We start from the raw sequence: 20674 nt of genomic DNA, 5'->3' as shown, positions 1-20674 counted from the left end.
TCTCACAGCCCCTCTTGACCAGTATAGCTGGAATTTTCTGCACGTGAGATAGTACATAATACATTAGCAAGAGGGGTTAGAAATATTTGAGCTATCCATGAGTTTAAAGCCACGATCTGGCAGGTTATTAGTATCGGTCAGGATTTTACGTTCTCTGAAGTTTTTTTTTTTCAGCAAACACATGACCTCTTGAACTGTGCAGGAGAACTTTCAAATGGTCTTCCTGGGAACAGAGTAGGTAGGAAGAGGAAGTTCTCTTCAAGGCCAGTTTGATTGGACTGATAGCTGAGAAAGAAGCAGCAAAGCTCCAGAGCTTAAGTGTCATGCCCAGTTGAAGGAGAAGAGCAGTTTCAGTGATCACACAGCCTGGCCCCTGGAAGTGGGCAGCTGCCACCATTCCCTACCCCAGGTAGGATGTCAGAATATTGAGAGGACCAGCATACTGCAGCCCCTGTGACCCGGACAGAATCTATGCCAGGCCTAAAACCATTTTATTGATTGTTGCCTCAGTGCTTTTTATGATAATGAAGCATGCCACTGTTCAGGTTAAGGCAAATTGATAGGGTGCTAAGAACATTTGACAGGCTCAGAGGGTTAGGTTCTTTCACTAACTGTTTATGTGATCTTAGGAGTCCTCAGTCTGTTAGAACCTCAGTTTCCTTATCTGTAAAATGAAGGTAGCACATTCTCTCTGGTTATGGTTTTTCTCGCTCTTTTTTTGCTCTTAATTAAACTTTATTTTGAGATCATCGTAGACTCATTTTTTTTAAATGAGCACACTTTGGTTATTGGATTTGATCTGATCTTACATTGTTGGGGGAGGCCCTGGTTGTTCTTCCTTTGTCTCAACAAAACTGTTCTTCTCTCCCTGTGCCCACAGGATTCCAGTGAAAGTAGCTCCTCTGCGCCGGCCACACAGTTCATCATGCTGCCTCTTCCTGCATACTCAGTTGTGGACAATCCCACCTCCATCAAACTGGTCAGTGTGGGATATGATGGAGATTAGGGCCCTGTAAGAATTCTCTTCCATGTGGTTTTCTAGAAGTCTTAGAACCTTTGGACATTGGGACTGACATAGTTCACAGAGATTATCTGGTCTAGGTATTCTTAACTGGGAGGGATGGGTGGGTCTGTGATGGGGCTTTACAGGCTCCATGAACCCCCTCAAGTTACATACAGACTTTTCTCCTTGAGAATATTTTCCTGGAATAGGTCCCATGGCTTTCATCAAGTTTTCAGAAGTGTACATAATTTAGAAAAATGATGGGCCACTGATCTCATTCAGTTCTATTATTGTACAGATTAGGAAAATGGCCCAGAGAATTCTTTACATGAGATAATTCATAAGTACACTATAGATTTATCTGTTTCTTTTTGCAATACTGTTAATTTTATATCATGTATTTCTGTTATTCAGTATATAAACATTTTGAGTTATGTCCTCTTGATAAATTGACCCCTTCACTAAGAAATGACTTTATCTCTGGCAATATTCTTTTCTATGAAACCTACTTCATCTGATATCCAGCTTTCTTTTCATTATTGCTATAAGTAAGGTATATCTTTTTCTATCTTTTTGCTTCTAACCTACTATTGCTTTGTATTTAAAATATTATTTATGTAGGCAGCACATAGTTTGGATCCAAGAGTAAGATCTATCAGTCTCTGCCTTTTAATTATGGTATTTAGGCCTTTTATATTTAATGTAATTATTGATATGGTTAAATTTACATCTGTCAACTTGGTACTTGTTTTGTTTATGTCATGTTTTGTTATGCTTTCTTTTGAATTGAACATTTTATGAGTTTGTTTTATTTCCTTTATTGACTTATTAACTATTAACTTTGTTTTGCTTATTTTAGTGGGTTCTTTGACATTAATACTACACATCCTTAACTTATCACAGTCTGTCTTCTAAAACCTCTCCTATGGATAAACAATGTATTCTTAGTTAAGAAGTTGTAGTATCTTAAAACAGGAACAACCACTGCAACCTGATTCATGGAGAAACTGCTTATTTCTCCTGAGCCTTTGTTCTCCTGGAAATTACTATTCTTGCATGGTCAAGAAGTGTCAGCCAAGCTTTTCTAGAAAAGCTGAGGAAAGAAACATGAGCCTTAAACACCAGCATTTTTTCTAAAGTCATTTCTATAAGCTAATATTTGGGAATATTGCCTAATTTATGGTAAATTATGTATTGAACTAACTGAACTTAAATTTTCACTCTGCTTTCTGGGGATATTCAGAATGATTATTCTGTATGGGGCTACCATCTGAGAAAAACTAAGGGATGTTTTATATCCCATTAATTATAGCATTTCACAAACCTGTAGAATCTTTTACAGTTTATTGATGTTTACACATTTATTACATTCCACATTTGCTCCTTAAGATAGATCCATGAAGTAGGAAGAGCAGATGATTTTACAGAGGAGGAAACCTAGGACCCAAGAGCTAAGGTGGCTTATTCCCAGGTCATTTACTATGTCAGTGGCAAAATTGGAATCCAAAGCTTGGTTTTTTTCCTTGGTGTCATACCACTTCACACTCATCCTTGACCTGCTTCTACTGTCATAATTACCTTTTCCTTAGGTGTCCTGAAAGAGATAGCCTAGTGGCAGCCTGGTGTTTCCTCAAGGGCGGGGGGCGGGGGGGGTTGCTTTTTTGGCCAGGCTGGAAATGCCAGAATTAATAGCTGAGTAAACATTCATAGGTGATAGGACAAATTTGACATGGAAGTGTTTTCTTTGAAATATCAGTCTAGAAATGGATGATGGCTAATTTCTATTTGTAACTGAAATGCATTAACCATTGTAATATATTCTGTTCAAAGGGGAATCAGATGGTAAGAGCCAGTGACTGAATATATTCATATGCAAATACAGTTGACCCTTGAACAACAGGTAGCTAGAGGCACCAATGACCTGCACAGTTGAACATCTATATATAACTTAAAGAAGTCTACCCTCAGCACACTTGGATTCCCAACCAGGAAATTAAAAGTAATTAAATTCTGTTGAGTGTCAGAGGATCTGGTTTCTACTGAAATTCTCTCTCATTTTTTAGTGACTATGGTCTGTTTTTTAATCTCTGAACTCTAGGCTCTCTAATTTTTAATAAGAAGAAAGGTGAAGCTTATTTTTTGAAATATTCAGAACCATACGGTACAGCTGGGTATATGGAAGGAATCTTGAACCAAACGTCAGAGAGATCTGATTTCTAGGTCTAGTCTAGTGCTGCCCTTGAATCACTACAATTTGAGACAAATCATTTAACCACTCTAAACCTCAGTAGTAATACCACCTACTTCATAATATTGCTGAGAGCATTAAATGGAATATTTTGTAAAGTATTCGGCACTGTGTGGTACCCCACTCAATAAATAGCAACTCTCCTCATCATTTAAACAATTGTAATTATGTATAGTGATGGATATTAACTAGACTTATTATGATCATTTTGTAATATATACCAATATTGATCATACACCTGAAACTAATATAATGTTTTATGTCAATTGTATCTCAAAAAAATAGCAGCTATTACTATCTTTATTTTTCTGCTACTTAACTGTGTAACCTTGGACAGCTATCTTTTCTCATTTGAACCAAGTCTCCATTTCTAAAAAGCGGACTGGTTGTATCTTAGCTCTTTTTTAACTTGACTTTTTATGATAACATGAGTTGCCTGTCCTTCTGCAAGCTGGTATCCTCCTGGCATTCGTGTGGTTATAATGGTCACCAGCACCTGAGAGGGGTTAGGCTGTGGTGTTGATTCTGATTCACTGTCTTCCTTACAGACTACCACATACACCCGCCGGGGCCATGGGACATGCACTAGCCCAGGTTGCTCCTTTACATATGTCACCAGGCACAAGCCACCTAAGTGCCCTACCTGTGGTAACTTCCTAGGAGGGAAGTGGATCCCAAAGGTAAGGTCCATTGTCCATTGCTGCTTTGGAAGCCTCACAAAGTAAGCTTCCTATTTCCTTTAACAACAGATAACTTTAAAAATTAATATTATTTTTTGGCTATCTAAGTTAAGTCAGTTTCATTGTAGACTGTTTGAAAGGAAAGAATAAAATGTTATCTATAACCTTATGACATTCAAAGAAAAAGCCATTATTAGTTGACATTTTGGTGTTTTTTTCTGTGACTGTATAAGTTCTATATTTTTTATTTAACATATCATGCCATTAAATATTCTTCAAAAGCATTATCTTTAATTGCTTCATAATTGCCCATGAATGACGACGATACCATGTTAATTTATTCATTTCCAGTTAGGGTGAAATTTTACCAGTCCATTCTCTACACTGACTGCTTAGTTATTCAGATGTATCGTTCACATCTTCTCACTCCTTAGTTCAAAGTCCTTTCAGTCCCCTGTAGCTCCTATTAAATGTGTAGGTTTTTAACCTAATATTCAGGGTCTTTTATAGTATAACTCTGACTTCCCAATGTGTACCTCTGTCTCTCACCAAATAAATGATGCTCGACCAATAAATGAGCTTCAGAACTGTGTCCCTGTGAAGTACAGTTCAATACATTTTTTTATTACCTGTTTTATGCTTGGTATTGATTATATAAGTCACATATACTTGCCACATTCTGTGAGACTATAAATTATTTTGGGCCAAAAGGACTAGCTAGAATAGTCAGGGATGATTTTTATAGAGGAGGTCATCTGGATGGATCAGTAGAATTTACGTAGTTAGAAAAAGAAAGAGGGCATTGTTTTGTGGTGATAGCTTAGGCTAGGATGGTATTTGTCATGCATTTAACTCAGCATTATCCAAATTTATTTTCGTGGAGAAAACTTATATAGCAGTATACTTACTTACTAAGTTTCGCTGGAGCAGTTTACATAGAACATCTCCTTGAGAAATACTGGACTGATGACTTTTGCCCTCTGGCTGAGTGTTGGAGTTCAGGATAGCCACCAATTGCAGGAGACAGAATAGGATAATAATTTAGAACGCAATTCTGGAGTCAGCTTCCTCAGTTCAAACCCCTGCTTTCCCAAGCTTTGTAACCTTGGGCAAGTCATTTTATGTCTCTGTTGTTGATTTAGATTTCATTTCATTTGTAAATGGAAGCTAACAATAGTACCTACTTCATTAGCATAGTTAGTGGGGTCAAGTGAGATTATCCATGTAAAGTGGATTATACATTCCTGGCATACGTTAAGTCCTTAGGGTTTACTGCTGTCATTATTGGCAGCAGTAGTATAATTATCATCTCTATTATTGCTAACTTCACTTCAAGGGGGAGGAAGGACCTAGTGCTAATGTATCTCAGGAGGTTTTGCCGAGTTTCTTATGTCCACCTCTGGTGTGCCTCTGTGAAGCCATTCAGTTTATTCCCACCCTATTTATTCTCCCCAAAATGTACTTCCTCAGCTACAGTAGGGAGATTGGATTGGATAGTAGATCCAGATAGTCAGAACCCTCTTTGGCCCTTCTTACTCATGCACAGCAGGTCTGTCTAATGACCTTACTTCCTGTGCTTTTGCATGGAAAAGTCTAATTGATCCTGTGCCTTGATTCATTCAGATTATATTTTTACTTTGGCTTTCTTTTCTTTTTCATATTATGTCTACCCGGCCCACCCCATTTGATTGAAATGAGCTATGTTTCTCTTTCTGAGGTCAAACTCACGACATGAAAACAATTTTTTTTCTTAGCAACTTGTCCCCTGTCTTGACTTGCCAAGTCAGGATTCCCTCCCCCCCAAAGGTTTTTTTGTAAAACTTACTATGTAAAGAGTAGATACTATAATTTCTAAATCTCATAGGAACAGAATAAGTGAGTGCGAGGAGAAAAAGTATAACATTTTAGCATTAATGCACTTAGAATTTTAGAGGTAAAAGTGACTTTCATTAGCTAGTTCAACTCCAAGTTTCCAGCTGAGTAAAAATAGATTCAAGAGAAATAACTCGTTAAGTCCACTAATTATGCTAGTGCCTTTTCTACTAAAACACACTTTTCTGGCATTGCTGTGCTGTTTAGCTGCAGAGTCTTAAGATTTCTTGAGTACTGATTTTCAAAACAAGTATAAATAATTTCTAAAAGCTCCAGATATGTCCATGCCAGTCAGGAAATGACTCACCTTTTCTTGTATTGTTGTAGAGTTTATACTGGCTAAAATTAGCCCAAGAAACATGTGGCACAGTTCCCAATGAGTTGAATGGAACAAAAGATAGTATATGAGGTTCTTTAGCTCATTCCTGTGGGCTCTCTGATAGCGTTAATTGAGGTCTCTGAGCGGGCAGTGGTAGTACTTGCCTTCCATTTTGAAAGAAAAGTGACATCTAAAAATGGTAGGCTGAGTTAAGGAAATGTGAGATCACCAGCTAGAGTTTTTGCGCTGATTGCTTAAATTATCCCGTCTTCCTACAAAGGATTTTTGTCTAAAATAGCCTACTTAAGTGGGCAGTGTTTTACTCAAAGATCTCATCTCGGGTTTAGTTTAACTTGTCTCCTGTTTTTCTGCTGACTTTTCCCTCTTTAGCAGTCAGTAAGCCCTGTGCAGTTTTCTTGGAGTTTTTCTGTATATTTACTTGTCCTCATGAGCTCGTGGGTGTTAGAATCTGAGAATGCTTTACTGGAGATTTCTTAAAGGTCATCTTTGCTGGTTCTTAACTGTAAGTAGCATGCTGCCCAGGGGGCTTTGGAAAGGTAAGGGGCTTTTGGTAGTCAGTGTCTGGGAGATAATACTGAAATTTAATGTCAGCCATAGATGCTATTATAGGAGGAGGCGGTCCTACACCATGAAGAACTGGGCCACCTGAAAGGCTGTCTTGTTGCTATTGACAAATGCTGAGAGCCCAAACCTCTCTTATAATGGGGAAGTGAGGGTTCAGATGAAGCTTACCTTGGGTCACTTAAGTAATTAGGAGCGAAGCTAAGCCTAGATAAAACCCAGTTTTTATGTTTTATGTCTCCTAGTTTATAATGCCTTTCACTATACACATGAAAGGAGAAAACCTTTCTGAGACCTATCCCAGAGACAACCATTATTAAAAAGAGAAATTTTTAAGTATGTATGTGTATATAAATATATGTATGTGTGTATATATGTATATATAAATAATTATATTTCCACAGCACTGCTGATTAGATAAAAGCTAAGGCATCAAGAAATTTTTAAAAGTAGGTCTAAGATACCAGCTGGTATTTTTAGTGAGTTTGAATATTTTGTAGAATAATTAATATGTATGAGTTAATTTGACCCAGTGAGAAGTTTGTAGCATATGTGTATGTCAGCCTTAAGACTCATCTGAAAGAATCCAGGCCAGATGAATTTTCCCCACTGGAGGTAGAAGTTTTGAGTCTGTACTTGTGAGATTGTAACCACATTGGGATTAACGATCTCATAAAGGGACCACCAAGATAAACAACTTAGGGCTTCTAGGCCCAGTGTGGCAGCATGTAAACCTCTTTCTAGATGTAAAATAGGCCTTGAATAATCCGAGGTCAAGGTAAAAAATGCCAGCATTTATTTGCCGAAACCTCAAGAGGCATGCCAATAAGAAATTTGTTAGGAGGAGAACAGCTTTATCCTAACTCAGGCATTGAATACTGAAGTGAAAGGGACCTGGAGTCAGAAGTCTTAGATTCAGACCAGTTTTATACTTGAGACCTTTTTTATCAGTTGCTTAAGCATTATTATAAGGATTAAATACTTAGGAATGTGTTGTTAGTTATAAAATAACATATGCATACAAGATGTTTTTTGTTTGTTTGATTTTTTAGGAAAAGCCAGCCAAAGTCAAAGTGGAATTGGCTTCCAGTGTCTCTTCCAAAGGCTCTGTGGTTAAAAGAAACCAGCCTGTCACCACTGAGCAAAATTCCTCCAAGGAAAATGCCTCCAAAATGACTCTGGAGAACTCAGAAGCTGTAAGCCAGCTCTTAAATGTAGATCCTTCAAGAGAAGTGGGTGAGGAGAATGAGTGGGAAGAAGTGGTCATCTCAGATGCCCATGTTTTGGTCAAGGAATCTCCTGGGAATCGTGGTACAGCAGTCACTAAGATGCCGGTAGTCAAGAGTGTCGTGCAGCCTGAGGTCTCTCTAAGGACAACTGAGAATGACAGTCCTGGACTAGACATACCACCACCAGCCAAGGGGACCAGCACCACCAGTCTGCTCCCTGCTCCTAAAAAACCGACAGGGTAAAACAATATGTTTCTATAATACAGGATTGCATTTAGGGTAGCAGCTTGGGAAATGTCTCATGTTTTGTTCCATGTCTTTATAGCGTGTCTGAGAGGCAGCAGAGCCATTAATGGCTCCTAGTTTAGAGCTACAGAAACTGAGGCCTAGAGACATGGGATGATTTATCTTTCCTCTTATACTCTGCTATCCATGCCCTGCTATCAGATTCCCTATACAGCTCTTCCTGTCAGTCTCCCTAAAGCAGTTGTAAGGGTCTTTCTGGTACAGGCTGTGGGCAATGTTATAAACTAGTGTTCAGTCCAGTGCTAGATTTGGAAAGAGAGACCTTATTAAGACATCTTATAGAATGATTCCTTCCTGTCTTGGTAGTCAGAGAATTCAGTTTTGGTTGTGACTGTGTCCCTGGCTTTCATTTGACCTCGGGCAGAGTCACTTCATGCTTCTTGTCTTCTGAATAATCTCAAGTTGGGTATTGAAAAAATCCTCATCCTTGGCAGCTGATAGGTGTCTTGCAGATAGGTGAAGGTCCGTAAGTGTGGGCTATCTTTCCCTCCTCTTTCCCTCTTCAAAGGCTTGACTGGGTTCTCCAAGTAGCCCCTTCCCAGAAGTAGTTGTAGGCTTGTAAGTGAAAACCCTTATTTGTTTGTATCAGTGGTTCTCAAAGGAACAGTTTTGCCCCTGGGGGACATTGTGGCAATGTGTAGAGACCTTTTTAGTTGTTACAACTGGGTCGGTGGACGGGGTACTACTGGCATCTACTGGGTAGAGGCCAGGGATGCTGCTAAGTATCCTACAGTGAAAAATCTGGCCCAAAATGTTAATACTGCCAGGTTCAGAAATTCTGGTTTATGTTATTATAATACAAAAATTTTTATTGTTGAATAGGAAATATATTAACATTGTTAAAACTCAAAAGATATAAGGAATATACCCTGAAGAGATCTACCTTCTATTCCATCCTTCAGTCATTCTTTTTCATTTCCCAGAGATAATCAATAGCCCCACCTTCCAAGCATATACACATACATAGGTGTGTATGGCTCATTTTAGAGGTACAGAAACCGAGGCCTAGAGACAGGGAATGATTTACCTTTCGTATGTTTATATGTATGTGTATATGTATATATTTTTTCCTCCCGTTTTCTCCCACATCTTGCATTTTTTTTTAACAATATACTCTGAGATGTTTCTGCATCCTTAGAGAATGAAGCTGTGCACTGTAGACCTTTTATTTTGGGCATGCAAACCACTTTTGCACATGTGTATTGAGGCCTTCGATGGTGCAGGCTCCATGCTCAACATGGGAGCTACAAAGATGAAAAAACCCTTTGTTCTCCTAGGTCAAAGCCACCTTTGTGTGGGAAATTAATACACTTCAAATATTTGCTCTAATTAGAGGCAGCTTAGATATTGTAACTACAGCTGTTGTTATTCTATACTGTAGGCACTGTTTTGCACTTTTTTATTTTCATAATGACCCCATGAAGTATATGTAATTTACTATCCCGTTTTACACATTAGGAACTTCAGGTTAACAAAAGAGTGAAATTGATTACCCAGGGCCACACAGCTACTTTAAGGTTTCATTTGAACCCCATCTATCTAAAAGCCTCACAGTTTAACCACTTCACTATCCCTCCAATAAAGTCGCTATTTTAGAAATTGCTTTTTGGTTTTTTCCCTGTTCATCCGAATTTCTAGGAGATAGCCCTTCTTATTTTTTTGTTTGTTTGTTTGTTTATTTGTTTGTTTTTCAGAATTGACCTGCTCAACCCTGGGCCCAGGGTCCCAGAGCTTAAAGGCAGAGCACGGGGCAAACCTTCATTATTGGCTGCAGCAAGACCTATGAGAGCAATTCTTCCGGCCCCAGCTAATGTGGGCCGAGGCAGCAGCGTGGGACTGCCCAGGACCAGGCAGGCCTTTTCCCTGAGCGGTAAGGGCTGGGACAGACCTGGGAGAAGGGGTTTTCTAATGGGAAGGGGTCAGGAGTTGGGACTTGAGAATGGAAATGAGAGACTTAGGGAGACTGAATGTACTCTTAAGTTACCATTTGACTCCTGATTGTCTTAGATAAGGCTCCCTCTGTGAGAACTTGTGGCCTGAAGCCAAGCACTCTGAAGCAGCTGGGCCAGCCCATCCAACAGCCATCTAACACTGGTGAGGTAAAGGTAAGACCCATTCCTTTACCAGAGTGGGAGCTGTTATGGGAGGTGGGGCACTTGGCTGGCTGCTCTAAGAGTAGGGCTTTCACTTAGTGTCCCAACGCCACAGGCAAAAAGCAGACCCTCCTTCTTACTCTGCAGGGCCTCTGGGAGGCGGGTTAGCATGAATAAGTTATCTGTTTTTTAATTCATTTCTTTTCTTGTTTTAAAATGAATGCATGTTTTTAAACTTTTTATTTAGAAATAATTTAAAACTTAGAAAAATTGAGTAAAAATTGACAAAAACAAAGAGCACCCATGTACTTGCTACCCAAAGTCACCTATTGTTAACATACTAATACATTTTGCTTTATATTGTGGTCATGAGTGTCCTCCCCATGTATATGTATGTGTATATGTATAAAATATACATAATTTAAGGGTAAGCTGCATTGTCTTTTACTCCTTAATGGTTCGGTGTGTATTTCCTAAGAATAGGGATATTCTGTTACTGAAACATTGATACAATGCTTTGTAGTTTGTATTCCAATTTTGTCAGTTTTACTAATTATGTGCTTTATAGCTTTTTTCCACTTCAGTACAGGGTCCAGTCTAAGATTAGATAGTGCGTTTAGTTGTCATGTTTCTTTAGCCTCCTTTAAAGAAATGAATGTATGATTGCACTAGAAAATATAGAAAATTCAGATAAAGCAGAAAGAAAATAGTCCCTTATAATTCTGTCACCCAGAACTAACTACTGTTAACAGCCTGGTGTATGCTTATTTAGTCTTCAGATCCTTTCCTGCATTTGTGTGTGTGTATTTTTTAATGAAAAATTTTAAACCAAAAAACATGGCTCTTGCTCCATATACTGGTTTGTAACCAGTGCAGTTCATTCAGTTTCATGATATAGATATTAAAGATTTACCAGGTGTAAAAATTCCATGTACTCAGCACATTTATTCCTAGATTTTGTGTGTGTGTGTGCGCCATATGTGGCTAGAATAGTTATGATCAAAATTTCCTAAAATCAGCATTTTCTTTTCTTTTCTTTCTTTTTTCTTTTGTTTTTTTTTAACACCTACAGCACCTGGTGGTCTCTCATCCAAGTACTTACCAGGCCCAACCCTGCTTATTAGCTTCTGAGATCAGACGGGATCAGGCTTCTTCAGGGTGGCATGGCCGTAACTAAAATCAGCATTTTCAGCAGACCACTTTTTTTGACCATGACCCTCAATAGGAAACACTTTTTTATATCGCAGCCCAGTAAACATATACATACACGTTAAAAGTTTAATGAAGCTATGCCCTTATTATGCGCAGCCACTTGATATTTTCCATTTCTTTTTTCAAAGTGCTAGTTTCAGCCCATTAAATTAATTTTACAGCCCCTCAGTGTATTGTGGCTTATAGTTTGAAAAGCCTATCATGGACCAAATTGGAACAGGAAAATCGGTCTTCTGTCTCCCTTGCCATGTGCACTGTGTCAGGTAACTTCCTTTATTTGATAGTTCTAAATTGGCTACAAGAGTTAACAGCTGGCTTTTACTTTGAAGGCTGATCTGTTTGTCAGCAATTGAGTGCATGGGTGATCTTGGGATACAGAAAGATAATTTATTCTGCTTCAACCACTTTGTAGATTTCCAGGCCTTAGATTCCCTTCACTTGTGTAAACTCCCAGTCTTCTCCGTAGTTTCCTTTTGTTTTGACAAATTGCCATGTCTTAAAATAAGCCCTTTTGCCAGTCTTCATTAAACCTGTTAAGTATGTAAAATCTTATATTCTGAAAGTAACTTAAATTCAGTATTATGGAATACTTTTAATTTAGAATGCTTTTTTTTTTTAATCTTTCTTTTTTAATTATGTAAGTAATCTCTACATTCCACATAGAACATTTGAAATTTGATAGATAGTGGTAAAAGGGGAAACAACCATGATCTCCTCACGCTGGGTATTTTAGCGAACAATCTGTCAGACTTTTTTCTATGCCAGTATTATTAACCACATATTTGTATCTGTAGCTATTATATGCTTTTCTCACTTGATAGGTAGTTTCAAATCTGATTCATAGTGTTTCTAGAATGCAGTGTTAGAAGCTGCACAGAAGAGTGTGGCAACCCATGAACTTGACAGGGACACTCAATCTTTGGTGGGCTGCTGACTGCTGGCTAGCATGTGGGGGCTCATGTGGATCATAGCTCCACAAATTCCCCGAGAAACTATTTCAGGACACAGGATCTCAGGGGTTTGAGGTTCAAAAGCACTAAATAACTTGTTTTGATCCACAGCTACCAAATGGCTCAGCCAACAGGACATCTCAGTTGAAAGTTGTAGAGGTCAAGCCAGACATGTTTCCTCCATATAAGTACAGCTGCACTGTTACACTGGTAAGTGCAGCCAGGTGATGGGTTGACACAGAGGTGGTTTGATTTTGTGGTTGGGGACGAGTAGGAGTCTAAGGCGGGTGGGGAGTGGTATTTAAAAATGAGAGTAGGGTCGGGGTAGATCATTGATTCTGAGGATCTCATCACTGATACAAATGGTAGCCACCGGGTAAATCAGCTCGGTTTGTTGTTTTTTCTAGGTAAGATTTATAAAGCTGAGATCAGGATATTGCTACTGAAAGTAATTGGAGACAAGAATCCAGTGTGGCTTTAGCATTTAACAGTCTTTGGACCTTTTAGCCTGTAAAATGTACTCCACAGCCAAGTTTGGGAAATGTTGTATATTTCCTCCCTAAACCAGAGTTACATTCAATACTAGTATTTTAAAGGGTTTAAGAAGTGCTCTAGTAAAGCAGTTTATCTTGTTTAGTCACCAAGGTTTTTCTTCCCTCTCCCTTTTATTTTTAATAATACATATTAACATCCCAATAAACAAATATGTGACTCTGGTGGAGTCATCCTTTTGAAGGATAAGCAGCATGGAACAGTGGAATAAATACTCGATGTCAGAAGAGCTAGTCCAAAAGTGGCTTATCTGCTAGCATGCCATGTGACCTTGGGCAAGGTTCTTTCCTTCTCTGGTCCTCAGTTGTCATCATCTGTAAAATGCTGCATTGGTTTAGATATATGTTGGGGCTTCTGTTGCTCTTAACATTCTCTAATTTTGTTGATCCTTAAGCTATCAATCAGCCAGATACCTTTTGATGGGTTCTCTGGCTGAGTTGAGTAAAATGTATTGATTTTGAGAGAGCAGCTAGAATTTTTGCAGTTCTTACCTGATAAAGGTAGCAAGTGAAGAGAAAGTCATTCATTCAAAAAATGATTTATTGAGCACTTCCTCTGTGCCAGGCCATATGCTGGGGATTCAGTAGTGAACAAGACAGCACAGTTGGGTTAGTACCTAGGCTGGCCTGATCCTTAAGAAGAATGTGTCTCTTATCCTCAGATCTACTCAGGTTTCTTTATCCAAAGACCTAGTTACTACCTTCTGCATGCCATGCATACCCTCACCACCACCTCCCTTTGGCTACAGGAGGCCACCAGGTGGAAACTTCTCAGGACCTTTTCTTTGGCTAATTAGACAGCAGCTTGTCATAGGAGCCTAGATGCTGGAGCTTGGAGCTTAGATAGTTCAGAAGTTACAATTTGTCTTTAGGCAGGGACTGAAATTTTTAGTTTACTAGTCTCTATTACTCTTTATTAGAACAGGCCTGCTTCACTCTGCCAATTGCCTGGACCCAGAAGGCATTCGAATTTCCGACCTTTGACAGTCAACTCACTTGTTTCACAGCTTGGGAAGGACTTGCCAAAATTATACAGGCTGCATTAAGATTGAAAGGGGATTACTGCAGAAAAAGATCTTGCATCAAAGCTCTTTGGAAGTTAGTCTAAAATCTGGTATTGCAGTTGCCACTTCTCTGATTTACTGACAGCTGGTCATCCTGGCTCTTGGTTCTGCCCAGGTGTAATTCAACTTTTGAAGAATTGAATGTTGGTTTTACTTTTTTAGGATTTGGGGCTGGCTACATCAAGAGGCCGGGGAAAGTGCAAGAATCCCTCTTGTAGCTATGTCTATACCAACCGGCATAAACCGCGGATTTGTCCCAGCTGTGGTTTTAACCTTGCCAAAGACCGGACTGAGAAAACTACCAAGGCTCTCGTGAGTTCCTTCCCCAAACACCTCCCTTGGCCTTGGGTTGGGCTCTGTTAGCGGAATAAAAGGATTTCTTAGTACATGATAGTATTTAGAGCACCAGAACTGGAACCAGGTTATAGGTTCTGAACCTGGCCAAGTGCCTTCTTTCTGGGCCTCAGTGCCAAGGTGAGGGGTTGACCAGATACCTTGATCTCTGAGAACCTTCTGGCCAGGTGAACCAAGAGGTCATTCAGCAAAGAGAATGGTAACAAAGGCCTTAAATAGGATTCAGAAGAATGGCAGGATGGAAGGGTCGATAGAGTTTTTTAGCTCTGAGGCCTGATAGAGGACCTATAAATAGTGTTTGGTGAATCATTAGAGAATGGCAGTCCCCAAGCCTTTGTACAGTAGATCACCACTTCTCCCATCTTTTGCAGAGCTTTTGACCAGTCACACAGCTTCACTTCTAGTGGGCTTGGCAAACCTACTCTGAAGTTGGACCAAACTATTTGGAGAGTAAAACACATTCTACTTGGCTCCTTAGGGCTCGCTTTTTATTATTAGAATGAGGAAAATTGGGCTTTTTCAGAGATCCTCTGAATTTTCACATGCGAGTTTTTTAAAGTGACTAGAAAGTGACAGCATCTGAGGCAGCAAATGAAATAACTTGGATGAAAGTAATCAGAGAAATGTCAGCTGATCTGCCTTGGCACACGGTAGGTTAGGATTCTAGATGGAGCCTGGCCACGCCAGACCTAAGGTGGACCTTGCAAATGGGCAGGATTTGAGTGGAAGGGGAAGGCATACTGTACTCAAGGACAAGTATGAGCCAAAGGGAAGAGGCAGGGAGTTGCTGGGTGTTCCACTTGGAGAGCGGAGAGGGCGTATGGGGTGGAGTGTAGAAAATAGGCTTGAAAGACACAGCAAGGCCACATCATGGAAGATCTTTAGTGTTGGACTGGGTCCCACTGACTGTCCTTAAGCTAGAAGAGGCCCAGAAGATTACATGAGGAGGTAGGTTTGTGGAGGCTCAGGAGTGGACAGGACTGAGAGGTGGACAGAACTGCTTCAGACTTCAAGGTTTCTTTGCATGTTGGGAGAGGCCTTTCTGGCAGATGAATCTTGTACCCTGATCTCCAGGTCTGTTTCTGTGCTTAAGGTGGTGCTCTGAGGTTATCTTTGTGAAACAGGAAAGTGGGACTAAAAAATGTGGGCAGTGATGGTTTAGTGGGAAAACTTTGGAGAGACCTGGCTGGGGCAACCCTGAGCTGGAAGCTTTCTGTCTCCTGAGTTTTTGTTTCCCTGTCAGTAACACAGGGTGGTGAAGTAGATTAAATCTGGACATTTTATTTTCAGGGCCATGAGCCCTAGAGAGACTCAGGAATCTCTAAACCCCAGAGGTTGCAAATAAATGGGTCTGTAGCTTCCATCACATTCTTCTGGTTCCATCTGATGCCTTCTGCTGGCAGTGAGCTTTCTTCCTGGGTTCTCCACGTATTTAATTGCTTCTCTTCACCAGCAAGACCACACCCTATTTTGACTCCCTTTTTTAGCTCCCTATGTGACTATAATCTCTTTCTAATCCTGGAGCTTACATACACAACATAATAATGTGTTGATCAGTAATTATGGATGAAATTGTGTTGTGTAGGTAGGTACTCTGAACATACCTTTCATCTTCTGTAGCTGTTAGTATAGTTTGCAACAGGGAAATGGGTGTTGGTCTCTTGATCTTGGATGATGAGGTGACTTAATTTTCTAGGCCAGGTGGGAATTCTAGGGACCTGTTGCCAATTGATTTCAAATTTCACTTTTACTTATATTCTTCTGTCTTTGGCTAACTGGTGGCTGTCTACCCCCAAGACTCCCATCTTCAGACGTTCCCTCACTTTCTAATCTCCTGAATTTTAGGAGAAATACAATTTTATTATTGTTTTCCACACGGTAAAACACAGGTTGGAAACCCAGAGATCTTTGTGTGTATTACTCTTTGAAGCTCCCTGGTGGCTGTACATTTCCTTCGTGGTTTGTCTTCAGCAGCTATAAGATAGCAACATCTCTGAACTGGAACAGTCTTCCTTCTTTTCTGTCTTTAACCTGTGGCTCAGAGCCAAAGGGTATATTCCTGCCAACTGATCTTCCCGCCCGTGGTTCAACACGGTCATGACAGGGAACATGCAGCCTCACTGGAGCAACTCGATTCTAGTGTCAGCCCTTCATCCATTCTTTCTTTCAGCAAGCATTTATTGAATGACCACTATGGGTCAGGCTTTTGGAGATACAAGGGTGAGTGGGACATGACCCCTTTCCATGAGGAGCTTATAATCTAGTGTTAGAGAAAGATAAGTAACCAAAATATTATAGACAGTGAAACAAGAGTTGTCATAGGTATGCAGAGTTGATAGAAAGCTCCTTATTATTAAGTACGTAACTTCTGCAAAGCAACATATAATATGTCCAGGAAATATGAATTAGCATCTTTTGTGTACCCTGGCCTCATGCTGGAATTGGGACTCATTAAATAAGCAGAGACCCTATACTCACCGAAGAGGCAGGACAGTCATTTACCAACTGTGAGACAGTGAATTCTGCAGTAAAGAAATGGACTCTGAGAACATGAAGGAGGGAATAATTCAGGCTGCATTTGCACAAGGGGTCAGGGAGGAACCTCCGTTGAAAAGGGACCTACCTGAGAAGGACCTTTTTTTAACGAGCATTTCAGAACCTTGTTCCTGGAAGCCTCTGACTAGTGTATAAAGCCTCTGACTTTGTGCATCTTATACCTAGATGCACAAAGCATTGAAGATAAATAAGCAGTACATATATTTATTTTTCAGAATTACCATTCATGGAATTTTCATTGCATCCCAGGCACTGTGCTAAGCGCTTTACTTATAATATCTGGTTTACTCTGTATTAGTATTTTGATCTTCCAGTTCATAGGTGAGGATATTCGAGGCTCAGAAAGATGAAGTAAATTGCGTTGGGTCACACATACACAGTTGTAGAGTGGCATGTCCAGACCTAAAACCCAGGTCTGTTATCCTCTTAACCCCATTCCTGGTGAATGGGAGCTGATACTTGAGCCAGGAAGAAGCCTGTGTAGAGTCTCATTTTTAATAGAGAAACTGAGCACCAGAGGGAGAAAGCATCTGCCATGAGTCACAGAACGAGTTATTAGCTGAGCTGGTTGGGAACCCAGGTTTCCCATTTGTCAGTCATGGGCCCATCCCTTTGCCACGCACAGCCTCTTGGTCCTGGATGCTTATTGATGGATCTGTTCTCTTTCCAGGAGGCGAGTTCACCACTCCCAGAAGTGCTGAGTGCCACAGAGCCCCTGAGCACAGCCCAGAGGGAGATTCAACGCCAGTCTACGCTGCAGCTGCTGCGCAAAGTTTTGCAGATTCCCGAGAATGAGTCTGAGCTGGCTGAGGTCTTTGCACTGATTCACGAACTCAACAGCTCTCGACTCATCCTGTCCAACGTGAGTGAGGAGACAGTCACCATCGAGCAAACCTCTTGGTCGAATTATTATGAGTCTCCATCCACGCAGTGCCTTCTCTGTAGCAGCCCATTATTCAAAGGGGGACAAAAGTAAGCAGCCATTTCAGATTTACCCTGTCCCTAGCTGCCTTCTCTCACTTGGCCCAAGCTGTAACCTTTGCAGATTTATTTTCTGCTCTTCTCAGGTTTCTTTTACTTTTCCAATTGCTAATTAATAATAATAATTAGTAATTATCCATTATTTCCATCGGAAATGCCTGGAAGTTTTTGTCACCAATTTAGGATTTAGGTTACATCCGGACTTCCCAGCATAATGTTTGGATTTGGGAGTCCAGTGAGATTGGTTAATTTGGGCAGTAAACTGAGTTATATTAATTTAGGGGGTGATTCTACAGACCAGATCTCAACAAAGTTGGAACACCCACCTAGAAAATGGTGGAACACAAGCTCCAGCACCTCCATTTTCCTGCTGCATTAAAGGCTTGAGAATTTTTACTATTCATCGCTGAACTCTGGATATTGATTAAGTATTAAGAGGTTGATAACCCTTCTGTTTTTGTTCGTGATGTTTTGGGTACTAGCTCCCTGGCCGGACCCCAGGAGTGCTGGCTGCTGACGGCCAGCCGGCTGCAGGTAGTGACTGCCCAGGTGAAGATGTGTCTCAATCCCCATTGTCTGGCTCTGCACAGCTTCATGGACATCTACACAGGTGAGTGCCAGCCTTTTCCCAAAGCAGGCTTGATCGAGAACAGCCTGCGTGGGTCAGACTTCTGGTCTTTTGAGTACTGGGACCGTCCCTCCGTTAGGGCTTCTGAAGAAGAGGGAATTTCTCCGCCCCAAAAGATTACATTTACCTTATAAATATAAAAGCTAGGACTCTATTATCCAGTACCTTTAAACAAAAGTACTTTTAAAATAACAAATTTTCATCGTGGAAGAAGTGGAAAATGCTGACAAAAGAGGAAACTAAACATCCGTAGAAATTTTGCCAAGAAATGAACACAACATTGTGCTCTCTGATCTTCCAGATGTGGCATTCGTGCATGCAGAATATAAGAATGTATGGAAGGATTTATAGGTTTATTGCTTTTCTTTCAACAGAAATGTGGTTGTGCTGGATGTTATTTTGGAATGTGCTTTTTTTAACTTAGCAGAAAACCATGGGCATGTTTCTATGCCAGCAAGTGGAGAAATACATGGCCATTTTAAAGAAATATGTGGTACTCCATTTTAGAGTCCTCTTTGTAATTAAATTTTTTATGTCAGCCTTAATTATTTCCTTTGGGCAAATGCTCAAATGTGGAATTGCTGTATATTCACCTGTTTCTCTTCTACTCATTCAGGAACATCAAAAATTTATTGGCTATTAACCACATACGAACCATTCTGAGAATTTGAATCTTGAGTTATATATGTACACTTGGGTGCTGAAGATTAAAGAACATTTGTTACTTATTCTCTTTGTCTTTAGAATATTATGGTCCCTTATTTTGAATCTATGTTTTTAATTTCTTATATTGCCAGATTGAGTTTTACTTTTATATTCCTGCCAACGGTTAATGAGAATGCCATTTCCCTGCAGTCTATCTAGGCCAGTAGTACCTTTGGATTTTATATATATATATATCGGATTATATGTGTATATATATATGTGTGTGTGTGTATGTGTGTGATTTTTAACTTTAAAATTTATACAGTAAAAATTTCTTTGTTTAGTTTGTACAGTTCTGACTTCTGACAGATTCATTGAGTTATGTAACTGCCACCACAATTAATATACAGAACAATTCCATTACCCCTAAAACATTTCTCTTGCACTGTTCCTTTGTAATCAAATGTACCCCTCACCCTTAACCTCTAGCAATCTTTTGATAATGCTCTATTTCTGTATTTTTTTCTAGAATGCCATGTAAATCTAATTATAATATGTAGCATTTTGAGTCTAGCTTCTTTCACTAAACCTAATGCTTTACAAATTCATCCATATTTTATGTATCAATAATTTGTTCCTTTTGTTGTTGAGTAGTTTTGCATTGGGCGGACTGCCACAATTTATCTGTTCACTTGCTGAAGTTGAATGATGTTTGGGTTATTACCAGTTTTTGGCAGTTATGACTAGAGCAGTTAGTTATACACATTCATGTGCAGGCTTTTGCGAACATAAATTTTTATTTCTTTTTGGTAAATACCTAAGAGATTATTACTGGGCTATATGCTAAGTATATGTTTAATTTTATAAGAACTTCCAGACCATTTACCTAAGTATCTATCAGTCATTTTGCATTCCTCCAACAATGGCTGAGAGTTATGATTTGTTCCAGTTGTCAGCACTCAGTATTGTCCATTTTTCTGTTTTTATGTTTTAGCCGTTCTAATACATATGTGTAGTGGTATCTCATTGTGGTTTTGATTTGTATTTCCTCAATGACTAATGATGTCAAGCATCTTTTCTTGGCCATCTGTATGTCTTTGGTGAAGTATCTGTTCTATCTTCAGCCCTTTGAATTGGGTTGTTTGGTTTTTTTCAGTTAAATTTTGAGAGTTCCTTATATATTCTAGATACAAGTCCTTTGTCATATAAATGATTTGCAGATATTTTCTTAGAGTATGTGGCTTGTCTTTTCAGTCTCTCAACAGAATCTTTAACAGAGCAAAAGTTCTTAATTACTATAAAGATCAATTCATCATTGTTTTCTTTTAGGGATTATGCTTTTGATGTTATATCCAGGATCTCTTTATCTGAGAGAAGATGATAAATATTTTCCTTTGTTTT

General features: G+C 39.5%; 1 protein-coding gene across 3 annotated transcripts in view; it reads left to right on the top strand.

Annotated features, from left to right (window-relative positions):
* Positions 1-20674, top strand: part of HMGXB3 (HMG-box containing 3) — a 41123-nt gene that overhangs the window by 8098 nt on the left and 12351 nt on the right. For 2 of the 3 annotated variants that reach the window (XM_016150370.2, XM_016150367.2), the window contains 9 exons: positions 881-979; positions 3800-3931; positions 7757-8172; positions 9934-10109; positions 10247-10344; positions 12606-12704; positions 14272-14421; positions 17690-17991; positions 18483-18610. In XM_016150370.2, the coding sequence (XP_016005856.2) occupies positions 881-979; positions 3800-3931; positions 7757-8172; positions 9934-10109; positions 10247-10344; positions 12606-12704; positions 14272-14421; positions 17690-17991; positions 18483-18610 (1600 nt within the window). The remainder of the gene's footprint in view (positions 1-880; positions 980-3799; positions 3932-7756; positions 8173-9933; positions 10110-10246; positions 10345-12605; positions 12705-14271; positions 14422-17689; positions 17992-18482; positions 18611-20674) is intronic. The other variant, XM_036224699.1, reaches the window with a different exon arrangement.

Source organism: Rousettus aegyptiacus, unplaced genomic scaffold, assembly GCF_014176215.1.
Source record: "Rousettus aegyptiacus isolate mRouAeg1 unplaced genomic scaffold, mRouAeg1.p scaffold_m13_p_7, whole genome shotgun sequence".
In the NCBI taxonomy this organism is placed as follows: domain Eukaryota; kingdom Metazoa; phylum Chordata; class Mammalia; order Chiroptera; family Pteropodidae; genus Rousettus; species Rousettus aegyptiacus.
This window is presented reverse-complemented; position numbering and strand designations above follow the sequence as displayed.